At 36.9% G+C, this 13,934-nt stretch overlaps 1 protein-coding gene across 1 annotated transcript in view; it reads left to right on the forward strand.

Annotated features, from left to right (window-relative positions):
• The window catches only part of SYNE1 (spectrin repeat containing nuclear envelope protein 1), a 306,387-nt gene that overhangs the window by 57,954 nt on the left and 234,499 nt on the right, over window positions 1-13,934 (forward strand). Inside the window, exons 4-8 of the mRNA XM_064509137.1 lie at window positions 509-592; window positions 4,148-4,240; window positions 6,015-6,193; window positions 8,459-8,655; window positions 8,798-8,907. Of these exons, the coding sequence (XP_064365207.1) occupies window positions 509-592; window positions 4,148-4,240; window positions 6,015-6,193; window positions 8,459-8,655; window positions 8,798-8,907 (663 nt within the window). The remainder of the gene's footprint in view (window positions 1-508; window positions 593-4,147; window positions 4,241-6,014; window positions 6,194-8,458; window positions 8,656-8,797; window positions 8,908-13,934) is intronic.

Below are 13,934 nucleotides of genomic sequence, written 5' to 3' on the forward strand. Positions count from 1 at the left end.
TATTGCATATTAAATATTAAAAATAATAACCACCTTGATTTCTCCTTTGCAGTCAAAAATATTGAGAGCATGTTACTGCGCCTCAAATCCATTTAAAAAATAAAAGTAGTTTATTTTACATTGGAGAAACAAATCTCTGATAAGATGAGGATTGTAGTTAGTTATTTAGAGATATTTAAAACTTCAACAAACACTGTAAACATTCAGGAAGTGAATACATTCAGGCATGTATACATTCAGGAAAAATAAAAATAAATAGTAAATACTTACCGCGGTTATTAAGGCATCTATAGTTGTTGTTAATAGAACTGACATTTATTTCCCTTATATATATCAGTCCTCCATGCTGGCATATGCAAAAATCCTATTTGATTTTTCCAAGGAATATTTGTACATGTAAATCAGATTATCGTATGTACATATGCACTTATAACAATCTGGATCTTCATTTTTTTTCAGTAGAGTGACATAAATCTAATTGGAGCTTGCACTGTTCTTTCTCTTTAAGCCTTGTGAACAGGGACGTCATCTGAAGAGAATTCACTGGGTTGCCAACATTGGCACAGCTCTTAAGTTCCTAGAAGGAAGGCGGGTAGGTTTGGTAGCAGTTAGTCCTGGCTTTTTCTTTTTGTCTTGATTTTTTTTCCTTTCCTCCTTAAATTTATGGTTTGCATCCACCTACCTGCTCTAATTCTTCTAAATCTGAGCTATGTGCATACTCTTAGTTTCTACATAGTGCCTAAAAACTGCTGTAAACATGTGTCACGATCTAACACTGGTATATAGCAGTGTATACAATAAAACTTTTCTTCTTTTGAGGTCCTTTTTTGACAATCACTTTGGATGATCTTCCTTTTTTCTGTGCTCTTCAGCTCTTCATCTTCCCTGTTACTGTTCTCAGCAAAGTTAAGAATGATGATTATGAGTGGAAGTATTTATTTGTAGTTGAAAGAATAGATTTATGGACTTCACTAGTGACCATATTTGCAATACTCTATTCCCTGGAAGTAAAGACACAAGAATTTAGAACAGTGTGACCCTTATTAGCTTGGCAGGACTTTGGACTAATTGCTGAGTTGATTCTGGAAAAAAAAAATCAGCACTGTTGCCATTTTAGAAAGGTAAGAAAACATCTTAGAAAATTAACAAAAGACAAAAAAATGAAACTCTCAAAATGTTCCAGATATGAATGCCAAATGAGAGCAGTTTACTTCTACTTTTTTTTCTGACTTTTCCCATTGTATTATACTGACTTACATTTACATTCTTTCAATTAGATTACAGGTATTTCGTCCTTGTTATTAGGTATATTAAGTTTTTTTTTAACACAGACACAAAACGTGATGTATTTTTCTTTCTCCACAATGCCATAGCACCAGGAGTCATTGAATTTTGGCATCCTTTGCCTCTCTCTAACCCTGCAGCATCTTGACCTAATTGCTTTTCAGTTACATGGGATTATCAGATTTCTGTAGAAATAAATCTATCATAAGAGAACTCTTTTTTGGCTTAGTTGTGTTCAAAAATGTGTATTTGTCTTTGCATTGGTTATATGCCCAAATCAAATTTCTGCCTGAGCCTGCAATTTTACTATTTAATGTAGTATGGTTGGTTAGTACAAACTGTATTATATGCAATCTGAGAGTAGAAGACTCAAATAAAATAAGAGGTGCTTTCCTGGTAAGGCCTTTATAGCCTAAGACAAGAGTAAGGTGAGGAGGAAAAAGCCCTGCTTTCCTAGTCTACATGGCCAGTGTAGTGGGTGACCAGAACTTTGAATGACCAAGCTCAGATCCCAGAAATAGTAGCAGCGCAGCTAAGTAACTATCCCTGCTGAAGATATATTGCCAGCAATGGAGCACTGTGTTTTTGCTTGTTATATCCGAGTCATTTTTTCTGGACTCTTCTTAGTTATTTTTGTATGTACTGTGTATCTGTCAGTAAGCAAGATTTCCTAGTAAAGGGAATTGGAAATATGCATTGTGCCAGGTAGAGTGGTGTACTGTACCTGGTGGCCTGCAGGCTGAATCCAGCCCAAAGAATGCGTCTGTCCAGTTTGTCAGTCTTTATGTCCTTGAGAAGGTGGGGATGCCATTCAGGCAACGGATGCCTCTCCAAGAGCTGAGCGCAGTTGCTGGTCGACACTCAGAGGCCAGTGAAGGGAGGTGGCTGACTGCCCTTGCCGCCTGTGGGGCTGGAGGGGGGCCAGGATGGTCTTCTCTCTGGGGCTGCTGACCACCACTGGAGGGGGAGGATGAAAAGAGGGACCTTCATATACAAGAAGCACAGGATAAGTCTATTGCAAAGAGGAATGACCTGTGGAAGACCCCAAAATGTGTATAGAGTTCTCACAGTTACAGTGATTGGACCACCAATGGCACATCTGCCCCCTTATGGACTCTCCCGTGGGTAATGATTATTACAGGTTAAAGTAATTTCCTATTTTCACTACCCAACCAAATTCCTGCAAATATTCCCATTATGCTACAAAAATACGGTTGGCATTTGGCAGATATCATTCTGGACCAAGCTGTTTTTTCATGGTCCTGAAAAGTTTGTTTTGCAGTTCTTCAGTCCATTTCAACAGAGTGTAAGGCAGAGATAACACAGTAACTAGACTAGATAGGTTACATCTCCATGAACAGTGACCTAATCAAAAGCTTTAGCTGAGACCCCATGAATCTTTTCATCTGTAATACCTGTAAAAAAAAAAAAAAAAAGAACAACAAAATAAAACTTGCTTTCTAGAAAAAGAAAAGCTTTTGTTGGAATTGAGCCTGCTAGGAGAATGATGCTCTCGATATATTTTTCTTTAGCTAGGCAATAGTAAATGCCCCTCATTGACAGATAGAGAAGCAAGATGTCAGTTTTCTTGATGGAGGGGATTGGAAATATAATCAGTGGGGATTTCTTCTCTACCTCTTCCCAAGCGGCCTGTGGAGTTTTAATTACATAAAGAGTTAGCTTCGAAGCCCTGCACAGCAGGACTTTTTTTGTTCGTTCTTGACATTATCTAGTGGGTTTCCAGCTGCTGATTCAGAGGACTAGTCTTTCTGTTTTGTGGAGAGAAACCAGGTCACTTAAAGTCAGTCTTCTGCTTTTCTTTCACCTATTCTCCAAGGCATTTCCATCATCTTTTTTTTCTGTGAGCAAACCTGCAGTGCATGGGCACTTTAACAGCCCTTCACATTTATGTCACAGTTGGTGGCAGACTCTCTTAGCTTTGCTGAGGGAATTAGGACCACTGTATTTCCTGATGTTCTGATACTCCCTGTTCTTTTCTATTTCCTTGAGCATTTCTGCCTGTTAATTTTTTTAATGGCATATTCTTATTTATCTCCTCCTTTACTGACTTTTCTCTTACGAGCTTATTTTAGGGTAATACTTCATTCAGACTATAGATTGGCATTTGGGAATTTGGATTCATGGAATCTCTTTGTGTTGAATAACTGCATGTGACCATGGACAGCTCAGTTTTTCATAGTCTTTACCTATTTTCAAAGAATTACCATCATGTTTGTTTCACTAGGGAGTCTTAATTGGTGGTGGTAAAATCCTTCACAATAAAAGGCTCTCTACTGGATAACTGTGACCTTTTTTTTTCCTTATATGTATTTTGTACTTTTCATTTTCCTATTTCTCATCTATTCTTGAACTCACTTTTCTCTTTGCATTCCACGAGTATCAGAACTATAGCAAGAACTTGCATAATTTATGGTGTGTGTCTGTTATGGAATATTTAATTTGCTTTAGTTGTTAATTCTGTTGTAAACTGTTGTTAAAATGTCCTTTCTTTACATTCTAAAATTAAATTAATGCATTTTTCATTTTCAAGTTATTGTGTGTATCATCTTCTCCCCTTTGCTTTTCATGCTAGTCCATATACAGAGGATCTCCGGTTTGTACAATGGTTTTATGTAATTTGCCTTCTTTTTTCTACCTGAAATTAAATATTTTTTCTAGAATTTCATTCCTATAACTGTATTTGGACAAAAAGTGAAATTCTATCATTCAGCAATATTTTTGTATCAAGACTTATTTGGTTGCAAAAATGCATTAAAAATATAAAACCTATTTGAAATCCATTTCATAATTATTGTTATTCCTTATGTGTGTGATAGTAACACATGCTTTCTTTCCTATATAGATTAAGCTTGTCAACATTAACTCAACTGATATTGCTGATGGTAGGCCTTCTATCGTACTTGGCTTGGTGTGGACCATAATTTTATATTTTCAGGTACAACATTTTTTATATAATTCAATAGCTTGTTCAGATAACATCAGATCATCACTTTGTATGAGCTGGTGTCATTCCAATCCTTCACAACACCCAAGTGTCTTTGTAACTAACTGAGGATCTGATCCTGAATAAAGCAACAGTTGACAACAGTGATGTTTCACACTGGGTAAAGTTAAATGCCTGTCTGTGGAATGGATTGGCCTGGTCCTAGAATGGTGTTCCTTTATTGTTGGGATATATTCTCCCACTTCTGTTTCTGAAGAATACAATAGAACAACAAAAGAAAAGAATTGTGGATTCTTGCAAGCAGTACCTTTAGCAACACTGATGGTGATTGTGCTCTATGTCTGACTCCAGTGCAGTTGATGTCAGACAGGAATTATGTTCATTCAATAGGTGTAAATGTGCTGATTTCACTGGGAGGTGCAGATATTTGCATAGACAAAATTTAGCTGTAAATGGAGAGGGGATTGAATCATGAATCATTTGCGTTCTTTGAAGTTGGGTGGGAGGAAGAAATGTTTTTCTAAATCCTGTCCATATGAGTTAGCAAAATGAGTCACTGCTCAATGGTTGCAAAAAAAACAAATATGTTTTTGTTGCTCTCCTTGATAGAGCCCTTGGCTTTGGCTCCCTCATGATGTGGCTTCCATATGTCTAAGGGGTGGTGTTTTCCTAAGCACCAACCAGTGTAACATCACAGTGGTTCAGATTTCCCTCTTGGAAAGTTACCCAGAATGACATTTACATTTTTATTTAATTTGCATCTCATTGAGATGATGGGGGAAGATCATGCTTCTCAAAGTTATTGAGACTCTAATTCTCTGCATCAGTTTTACTTGGGCCATTTTTTGAGGGTTTTTTTTAGTTGTCACAAACAGATACCTCATTTTAACACAAATGAAAGCAGAGATACAGGAGAACTGTGGTTCTCACTGTGGGAGACTCATTCAGTGGTGTGCTAAAAATCTTGGGTTTTTAAGTAGACAGAATAGGCTAAACTTGCAATGTCCTCTGGATATACCTTTTTCATATTAAAGTCAAACTGCTAGTGAACTTAATGTTCTTGAAAGAGTCAAGTTAATGATTTTCATTTGACAGAAGGCATAGTGCAGATAATTGTCATGTGCCCTCTACAAGGGGTGCTTATGCACTTTGCCTGTGGTGTATTCACTATTCCATCACAAAAGCACTTCTGGAAGAGCTGCATTTGAATTTATGCCAAAACAATACAGTGGTAAATAAAGAACTACCTGGATGAGATCATCAGGATTGCTTCCATTATTATAAGAAAGGGCTGGGAAGAAAGTGAAGCTGTTCATAATCAGAAGATGCTCGCTCTTCGCAACTGTTGGTTAAGTATCTGGAAAAGATGGTGTGAAGTGTAGTTGTGTTTCAGGTTCTTTAAGTTGAAAGAGTCTCCTCTGAAATGAGTGGATTGTTTTATAATTTGAATTCAAGGTAAACGTAAACCATCATCTCCTGTTTCAGTTATAATTTGTCATGGTAAGTAACATGGCACACTCGCATACTGTTCTAGCTTTAGGGTGTCAGGAAAGTCAGTGATTGCTAGATGTTCTGTACTTCTGAAATTAAGACCATCATCTGGGCACATAAATTAGAATTTTTGAGGGTAGTTTTACATACAATTTTTAAAAAAATGACTGACCTATCGAACTTTAATTTCAGTTCTCTTACTGTATTTTTAAAGAAAGCGATGAGGATTAAGAGGATTATCTACAATCAGTCCAGTAATTTTTTTTTAATGCAGATTGAAGAGCTGACAAGCAACCTTCCACAGCTACAGTCGCTGTCCAGCAGCGCTTCTTCTGTGGAGAGCGTTGTCGGTTCAGAAAGTGCGAGTCCTCCAAGTAAACGGAAAGTGGTAACCAAGGTCCAGGGAAGCGCCAGGAAGGCTTTGTTAAAATGGATACAGTACACAGCAGCGAAGTAAGTAACCCACAAATTAACTGAATTTGTATCTTAAGTGTAAATTCTTTCTTCAGATTGTAAACCATCTCAGTCAGGGACTGTCCTTTTGCTCTATGTTTATATAGCACCTTCCTGTAATTATATATATTTTTTTGATAACTAGGGCTGCTAAAAGTTAACAGTGTACAACAAACAAGTAGTAAATAATAATTTGCATTAATTTTACGAGCAATTACTTTTTATAGTCTCTGAATAATGGACGGGATTATCTTTGACAGAATGAGGAACAGGAGAGAGGAATTAGATGTTGTCTGAATGACAACGTGTTAGTCCTGCTGCCAAAACACTTGATGTGGCAATGTAAGTCCAACAGTGAAACAGCACTTCTCAATGACAGAGCTTGCAGGAACAGTAAATTCTAGTACTTGCTCTTGAAATGCAGGGGATAAAAAATCATGAATATCTTACTGCAATTTTGTGATACAAGTGACATATTACTGAATTTTCATTCTTTTTAAACTGAATTATTTCAGAGGTTTAGTCTTGTGATCTTTTGCTAACTGGAGAATGTTTTCCTTTATTTCATACAATTATTGCAAGTTTGTTTTGCTTACAGAAAGGAAAAAAATCCATAAATTGGATTAAAGAAACAATAGTAATTTGATTGCTTCCACAATAAGAAAATAAAAATCCAAGGCATAGAAGAATAAAATGGATTTATTTGTTCAAATTAAGTAATCGCTGTTGTTTGAAGATACCAATCATGTTCAGTAATGCAGAGAGAGACTAGCCAGTTCTAGAATAGTGCATCAGAAAAATTAAACATGATCATAAAGACATAGATTTTCTCCAGTTCTCCAACAAGTAGGTAGAATACAGTAATTTGTAGGGCAGTTCAGTCTAATTTGGCATTCTTCCTACAGCACTGTTGTCAGTAAGAGACAGGGTGCTGAAAACTGGAAGGGGGCAGCTGCAGTTTCCAGACGAATGTAAACATACAAAATACAAACAAACAAAGGTCCATAAATGAAATTATCCGTGTTATGGGGAAGAAGGATGAAATGAGTTGTAAGAAGCCTAGAGAAATGATGGTACGTTTTGCCTAGTGCTCATTTATACTGTAATGTGTAAGGTCTGGCCAAGTGCCCTGCAAAGTCAGTAAAGGTTTTTCAAAGATTACGGTGTGTTTCAGATGAAACCTACGTTAAGAGTTACTATTGCTATGAACCTCCAAATGGTAAGACTACTTCAGTGTCTAAGTGTGTCATCAGAGGTAGCTTACATGCTCAGACTGAGTAAAAATAAATAACTAAATAGAAAATATAAAAGAAGAAAAATCATACCTTTCAAAATTGCTTTTTTCTCTCTTTTTTCTTTTTTCTTTTTTCTTTTTTCTTTTTTCTTTTTTCTTTTTTCTTTTTTCTTTTTTTTCTTTTTTCTTTTTTCTTTTTTCTTTTTTCTTTTTTTTTCTTTTTTCTTTTTTCTTTTTCCTTTTTTTTCTTTTTTCTTTTTTTCTTTTTTCTTTTTTCTTTTTTCTTTTTTCTTTTTTCTTTTTTCTTTTTTTCTTTTTTCTTTTTTCTTTTTTCTTTTTTCCAAGTAATCAGAGGTGTGATTCAGTTCTGATTACTTTTACTTTGATGTACTGCTAATTCTTCATCATATCTGTTTATTATCTTAGTAACAGTGTAAATGTTCTGCATGTATGAAGTTATAGTATCACACATGCTTTAGATAAGAATTTTAAGAAATTTTTTTTGAGTTACACTTTGGCCTGAACAGCAGTGATATTGGATTTGACACTTTCATTTTAAAAAGTAGCAGATTACTGCACTCAGTTTCTGGTGGTTTTTTTTTCTTTTTTTTTTTTTTTTTTACAATGGTAAGGTACTTAACAGGACTGCAGTCGTTATAATGGGGGGAGATAGGAAGTATTCTGTAATGAGGGAATGAACAGTGAATTGAAATGTATTTATCTGCATACTCGGTATGTATTGTACAAGACCGTGGTGCAGTTCATTTGTTCAAAATACTATTGGCTTATCACCACCAGCAAGCTCACTGGAGGCAAATGTACGTACATGGCACAAAAATCTTGGGTCTTTGTATGCAGAGATGAATTAATGCAGTGGATGGGTGGAACTGTAGTTGATCTGATTAGCACTGCAGGTATAACAGGTAGTTTAGGTGAAATGATGTATAGCCAGGTGGAGCATCCCATCTCCTCTCTTATTCAGCCTAGTTCCGATGTCCTCATGAGTCACTTTTTTTCTTTCATATTTTTAGGCAAGTTGGAATTGAAATAAAAGATTTTGGACAAAGTTGGAGGAGTGGTGTTGCATTTCATTCCGTTATTCATGCTATCCGTCCAGATTTAGTGGACATGGAGAAAGTGAAAGGAAGATCAAATAGAGAAAATCTGGAAGAAGCCTTCACCCTTGCGGAAGCAGAACTAGGAATCCCAAAGCTTCTTGATCCAGAAGGTACCTAAAGCATAGTCGAACAAAGTTTTGACTGTTTGCATAAGTTACATCAAACACTCTAATTTAAAGCATTTAGACAGTTAGGTAACATTTTTATGCCATTCACCTCTAAATTAATTTTGTGTTTTCTCTACTTGTCTAGATGTGGATGTTGACAAGCCAGATGAAAAGTCTATCATGACCTATGTAGCCCAGTTTCTGAAGTACTATCCCGATCCTCCTCATACAGTGGCTGATGTGCAGGAGAATGATGTAAGTTTCTCTAATCACCTTATCATGAGGGAGGGATTATAAATGTTTTTTAGAGCTCTCTTATAATTTATCGTATTTCCTTCTGAAGAGCATTTCAAATGAAAAGCAAATAGAGCTAGAAAACTGGGGAAGATCAGCTGAGTATAAAGGAAGCAGTGTTGCAAATGTGTACCGGTGGATGGAGAAAATGGCCATCCTGCAGAAATCTTCCAGTTTTCAGCAGCAAGAGCCAAAAGGAACAGAAACAGTTATGGTAAATTTTAGCAAACCAGTGGATCCTAAACTGCTCTAAGAGTTTTTCAAGCACAACAGCAATGAGATTGCAATAATGTGTTACCTGTAGCAATGAGTCACTTCTGTTTCTATCACACTGTGTTTTGAGATAAGAGCAAGGATAGTCTATGAGATTGCTTAGGCCTAACCTTTGGGCTTTTAGGCCTGGGAGGCAGTTACGGTCTTGACAGAGATTTCTTTCTATTGCACAGTAATGTTTGATTATTAGCTCTACAGGGCTGCTTTCAGCTGTGGCTTTTTCTTATTATTTGTTTGCTTTATGTACGCTTTAGTGCATTGGCTTTGCATTAGAATGGTTGTACTCTGGGATGCCAAGGGATCATGACTCACTTCCTAATCCTGATCATTCGCTTCCTTCATGGCAAACCACGGGAAATACTGCTGAGGCAATCTGCTCAGCCTCAGCAAGGGTGAAAGAGGCAGCACTTTTTATCTGTGTTGCTTCAGATCCCCTACAGAGCTACAGAAGAGCTTTGAAAGGAGTGAATCTAGTTCTTTATGGCTGTATGATTTATTAGGTGTGACTGAGGCAGCTTTAGTTTTGCTGTCTAATTGCACTGCCTCAGCACTGCAGTTACTTGTTTTCCTTGCTGCAGCATTGTGGTGAGAACGTAAGTGTGCCGATGCCACAGTATCTGACTGAGAGATGGGGGCTACTGCAGGAGAGGGAGTGAGGGCTGAAGCCTCCTGCTACAGCTTGTGGCAGGCCGAGGCAGTCCTGCTGTCTCCTAGCCGTGGCACACAATGGGGCTCCCACTGCCGACAGCCTCGGCCGGGTCTGTTCCAGGGCCACCTCATCACCTGCATTGGGTCTGGACTTTGAGGCGTGGCCTTACCACCTTCTCACGAGCTTTATGCAGAGGTGGTGTGGGACAGTCTAGGGGTCAGCCCCTCAATTCACAAAAATGCTCTACCTGCCTCAGGCTGTGCCCTCAGAGACTATAGCATGAGCTGTAAAAGGAAGATACCAAGTTTCCTCCAGAATTACCAGTAGATTAGAATTAGAATAATACAAATTCTGCAATTTGACATGCTTAGCTCAGAATCACCTCCTCTCCTTAGATGCCTTGGTGATATTCCAAAGGCAATCCAGGTGTATTTTGGTAGAACCTCTGGTTCTCTGCCTGCCATACTGCATAAATCAGTAACTCCCAAACTCTGAGAAAAAAATCGAGAGTTTGGCATTGCAACAATTTTTAATATTGTCAGTCTGAGTTTCCTTGAGGAAAAAGTATATTCCTTTTCACACCACTGAGTGCCTCACAGTTGTAGAGCCAAACTTTCCTAAAACACAGACTCTGCTATTACATCTTGAGAATGCCTCAGCTCCATCAGGGACCCATATGCACTGCATACCTCACTCCCTCATCCTGTGCACCATAATTCCCAGTTTCCACACGTCTGGTCAAAAAGTGATGATCACGCTGATAGGCAAGAGGCTGGGTGGAGCTAGGCCAGGGAAAAATGCATGACCCCAAGTAGTCACTGGCCCTGAAGCAGTGATTATACACTGGAATCAATTCCCAAAGATTCTGTTAGAAAGCAACAGCACAATGCTTTCATGTGTTCGGGATTGGATAGATGTAAGCTCTCACATGACCAAACTTTTATTTGACTTAGTCTTCTATTACTATAAACCTTTTGTGTTTCTGTCATATATCACAGTGAGAGGCTTATTTTGCACTCTGGGGTCCTTTGCTTATGACTTCTCAGGAAGAATCTGTCAATAGATAATCAATATTTCTGGTAATCAGTACTTGCCTTTTAAGATATTTTATCTGCTCTCAAGAAGATCATTATAATAAGTTTGGCAGATTAACATATACAAATTCCAACAAACATTAGCATATTAATTTACACGGTTCTCGGGGGTGAAGGGGGAGGAAAAAGCCAGGAATTAAGTTGATCCTGTTGGCTGCAGGGTACCTAGATGAAATATGTTGTCCAGATAATCCTCTGCAAAATAAGAGTGTCATTCATTCATATTACATTATTCATGATGCTTATGGAGAGATTCTAGTGCTGAAAATCCACCAGTACAAAGCATAAAAAATATAAATATTGCATTCCATGTTTATATAATAAATGCTTTCTATTTAAGGGAAAAATTGAAAAAATGGTCACAATCCAGTGTTTCATAACCAAATAACTTGTAGATTTTTTTCACAGGGTGCTTTTGCATCTTTCAGGACAAACTCTGAATTTTTTATGGGTTGGTGAGAATTAAACAAAGTATGATTTTAAATCACCAGATCAAGCAAGGCTACCATAACAGCAGGCCCCAATATTGACAATATTTAAGAGTTTACTTGATAAGTTTGGTTTTTGTTTTTTTTTTTAACAAAACAGCAACAGTAAAGATTTTCTTGCAATGGAAAGTTTTTTCTAAATGCAATCACAGTTTAAATCCTAAAAATAGAACAGAAGGGTTTTAAATGCCTTTTGAAAAATACAATAATAGATTCTGGTTTTAGAAGAAAGAATTATTTTCTTAAGTACTTTGGGAAACATTCATGAGCTTATCACTTTGCAAATTTAAAGGAAATCTTTTCTGATAGAAATAATTACTTGAAATCATACTGTGGCAACTGCTTTTCTTCACCACAGAATCCATATAAGTGTTTTGCTCTTGTTTTTTTGCCCATGGGTATTCTGATATACACCTTGGCTAAGTAAATAGACTAAAAAAAAAATTTAAGTGAGAGAGTATTTCTCCCTTTCTCAGTGCACAGTGTTAGCAATGAATCAGATATGAACTCTTTTTGTGATTTGGAATTTTGACACTTAGAAGGTAATTGGAAATTCAGTTGTTCTGTTTTAAGAGGTGTTGTCCACAGATTCTGTTCTAGCTACACAAACACATGCAAGATCAGACCAGACATGTATGATCAGTTTGTTTTAAAATGGCGCTGTTTGTGGAAACCATGCAAGTGAATTTGTGATCACTGTAGCTAGCACTGCAAGGTAGAACAGTATCCATTTCCTCTTTTTCTGCCTTTCTAACCTGAAGTGTCTGTGTTCGTCATAAAGCTTTCCTTAGTAATTTTTCATTATTTAGTTTAGTTATTTGGGCGGAATTTATCTAACTCTAAGAATCTAAAAGTGAAGTGCTTACATTCCCTCCATAATCAGCAAGAGAGAGACATTTCCAGGTGGATGTGTATCTTAAGATGGCATCCTAAGTAAATTGTCTACTGCAGGTTCATGTTATGTAGCATTTTGACAGAGTTAAAGCTATCTGAGATGAATCTTGCTCTTAGATAGTTACAGTTTAAATGTTCTTGCCAAACCCAGTCTATCTATTTGTGACTGGTATAATCCTTCTGTTCTTAGCTTTTTCCTCTTCTCCCTGAAGTCTAGTAAAGGCAAACTATATCACAGAATGGTAGAATTCAGGTTACCTGTGAAAAGCTTTGTTTGCCTCTCATCTCCTAAACTCCTTGGGTATTCTTAATTTCTTGTTTTCCAAAATTAAGCACTTTCAGGGTATAGTTCATCTGACCTGTGTTAAATGCCTGTTTTAGAATGAGATGAATTGGGTGATGTGATTGGTTTTTTTCTTTTGCCATAAATGAATGTAAAGAGTGACTATCTCAGCTGCAGATGCCTATCTTTAGTCAAAAGAAACCCACCTGATAGTGGAATGTGTATGGACAGTTTTTGAGGAGGAAGGAAGGATTCCCTGCTCTACCCCTCTTCCTCATCTCCTCCAGCCAAATCAGTGGCCAGTGTGGTTCTTCAAGGTGTGTTGTCGACAGAGATTTTTGTTGTTCTTCCCTCCTGATTCAATGTCCAACCTGTAAGGAATTTGCCTTGGAAAAAGTGGAGTAGTGATTGAAGCTTGCCCCTTATTTGGCATTGGAGGAACAGGCTATTTGCACATACATTTCCAGAGTTGAGGGATCTAATCTCTCATGCATGGATCATATGTGCACATCCGTGAACTTGTGTAAACAACATATCTCAAAGAACCACAGTTAGTGTAAGGTAAGTAACTTTTTTTTCCAGATAAAATAAATCCTGTAGTGACTAGCAGTCCAGAAATCAGATCTAGTTTGAAAATTCCTTCACTAGATATGTTAAAGATATGAACTTGTTAATATTTTAAACCCATTATTATATGCATTTTTACACAGGTGGCTCTTGTATTATTCTTTCTGGACTTTCTGCCTGCTCTGTTTTATTTTGTTTGCTTTCTTTTTTTCTTCTGTTCCCATTTGTTTCATATTGCTAGGAACTACTTCAAGCAATCCCAACTTTTTGTCATTTCTTTTATGAAATTTAAGGTAAGGGTAAAATGCTACAGAATAATAGCTCACAATGGACCTTTCGTGCTTGTCATCCATTTTATCCTGTCCTCAGGTTTTGGATGTTTTTATATACGTTGGCTTGCCAGCCTTATGTTAATCTTTCCAAAACATCAAGTAGATGAACAGCATGAGTCTAAGTCTACCATTTCACACCAGCCTAATGCTTAATTTTGTAAATAATTCTGTAGAAATATTATAGAAAAACAAATCAACTTAACTATAATGAATCTCAGTGTTTTAGTTTTCTTAAATGTAGATATAAATATGAGAAAATAGTATTAGATTATAGATATGTTTCTACCCATCTGATCTTAGATGGGTATTTTTGTATGTCTTTAGACTTGTAGAGTAGATACTAGATTATATATAATCACTGTATTAGTGACGTATGTGGATTTTGTGTTTGAAGGAAAGAGCGTTCAT

Source organism: Dromaius novaehollandiae, chromosome 3, assembly GCF_036370855.1.
Source record: "Dromaius novaehollandiae isolate bDroNov1 chromosome 3, bDroNov1.hap1, whole genome shotgun sequence".
Lineage (NCBI taxonomy): Eukaryota > Metazoa > Chordata > Aves > Casuariiformes > Dromaiidae > Dromaius > Dromaius novaehollandiae.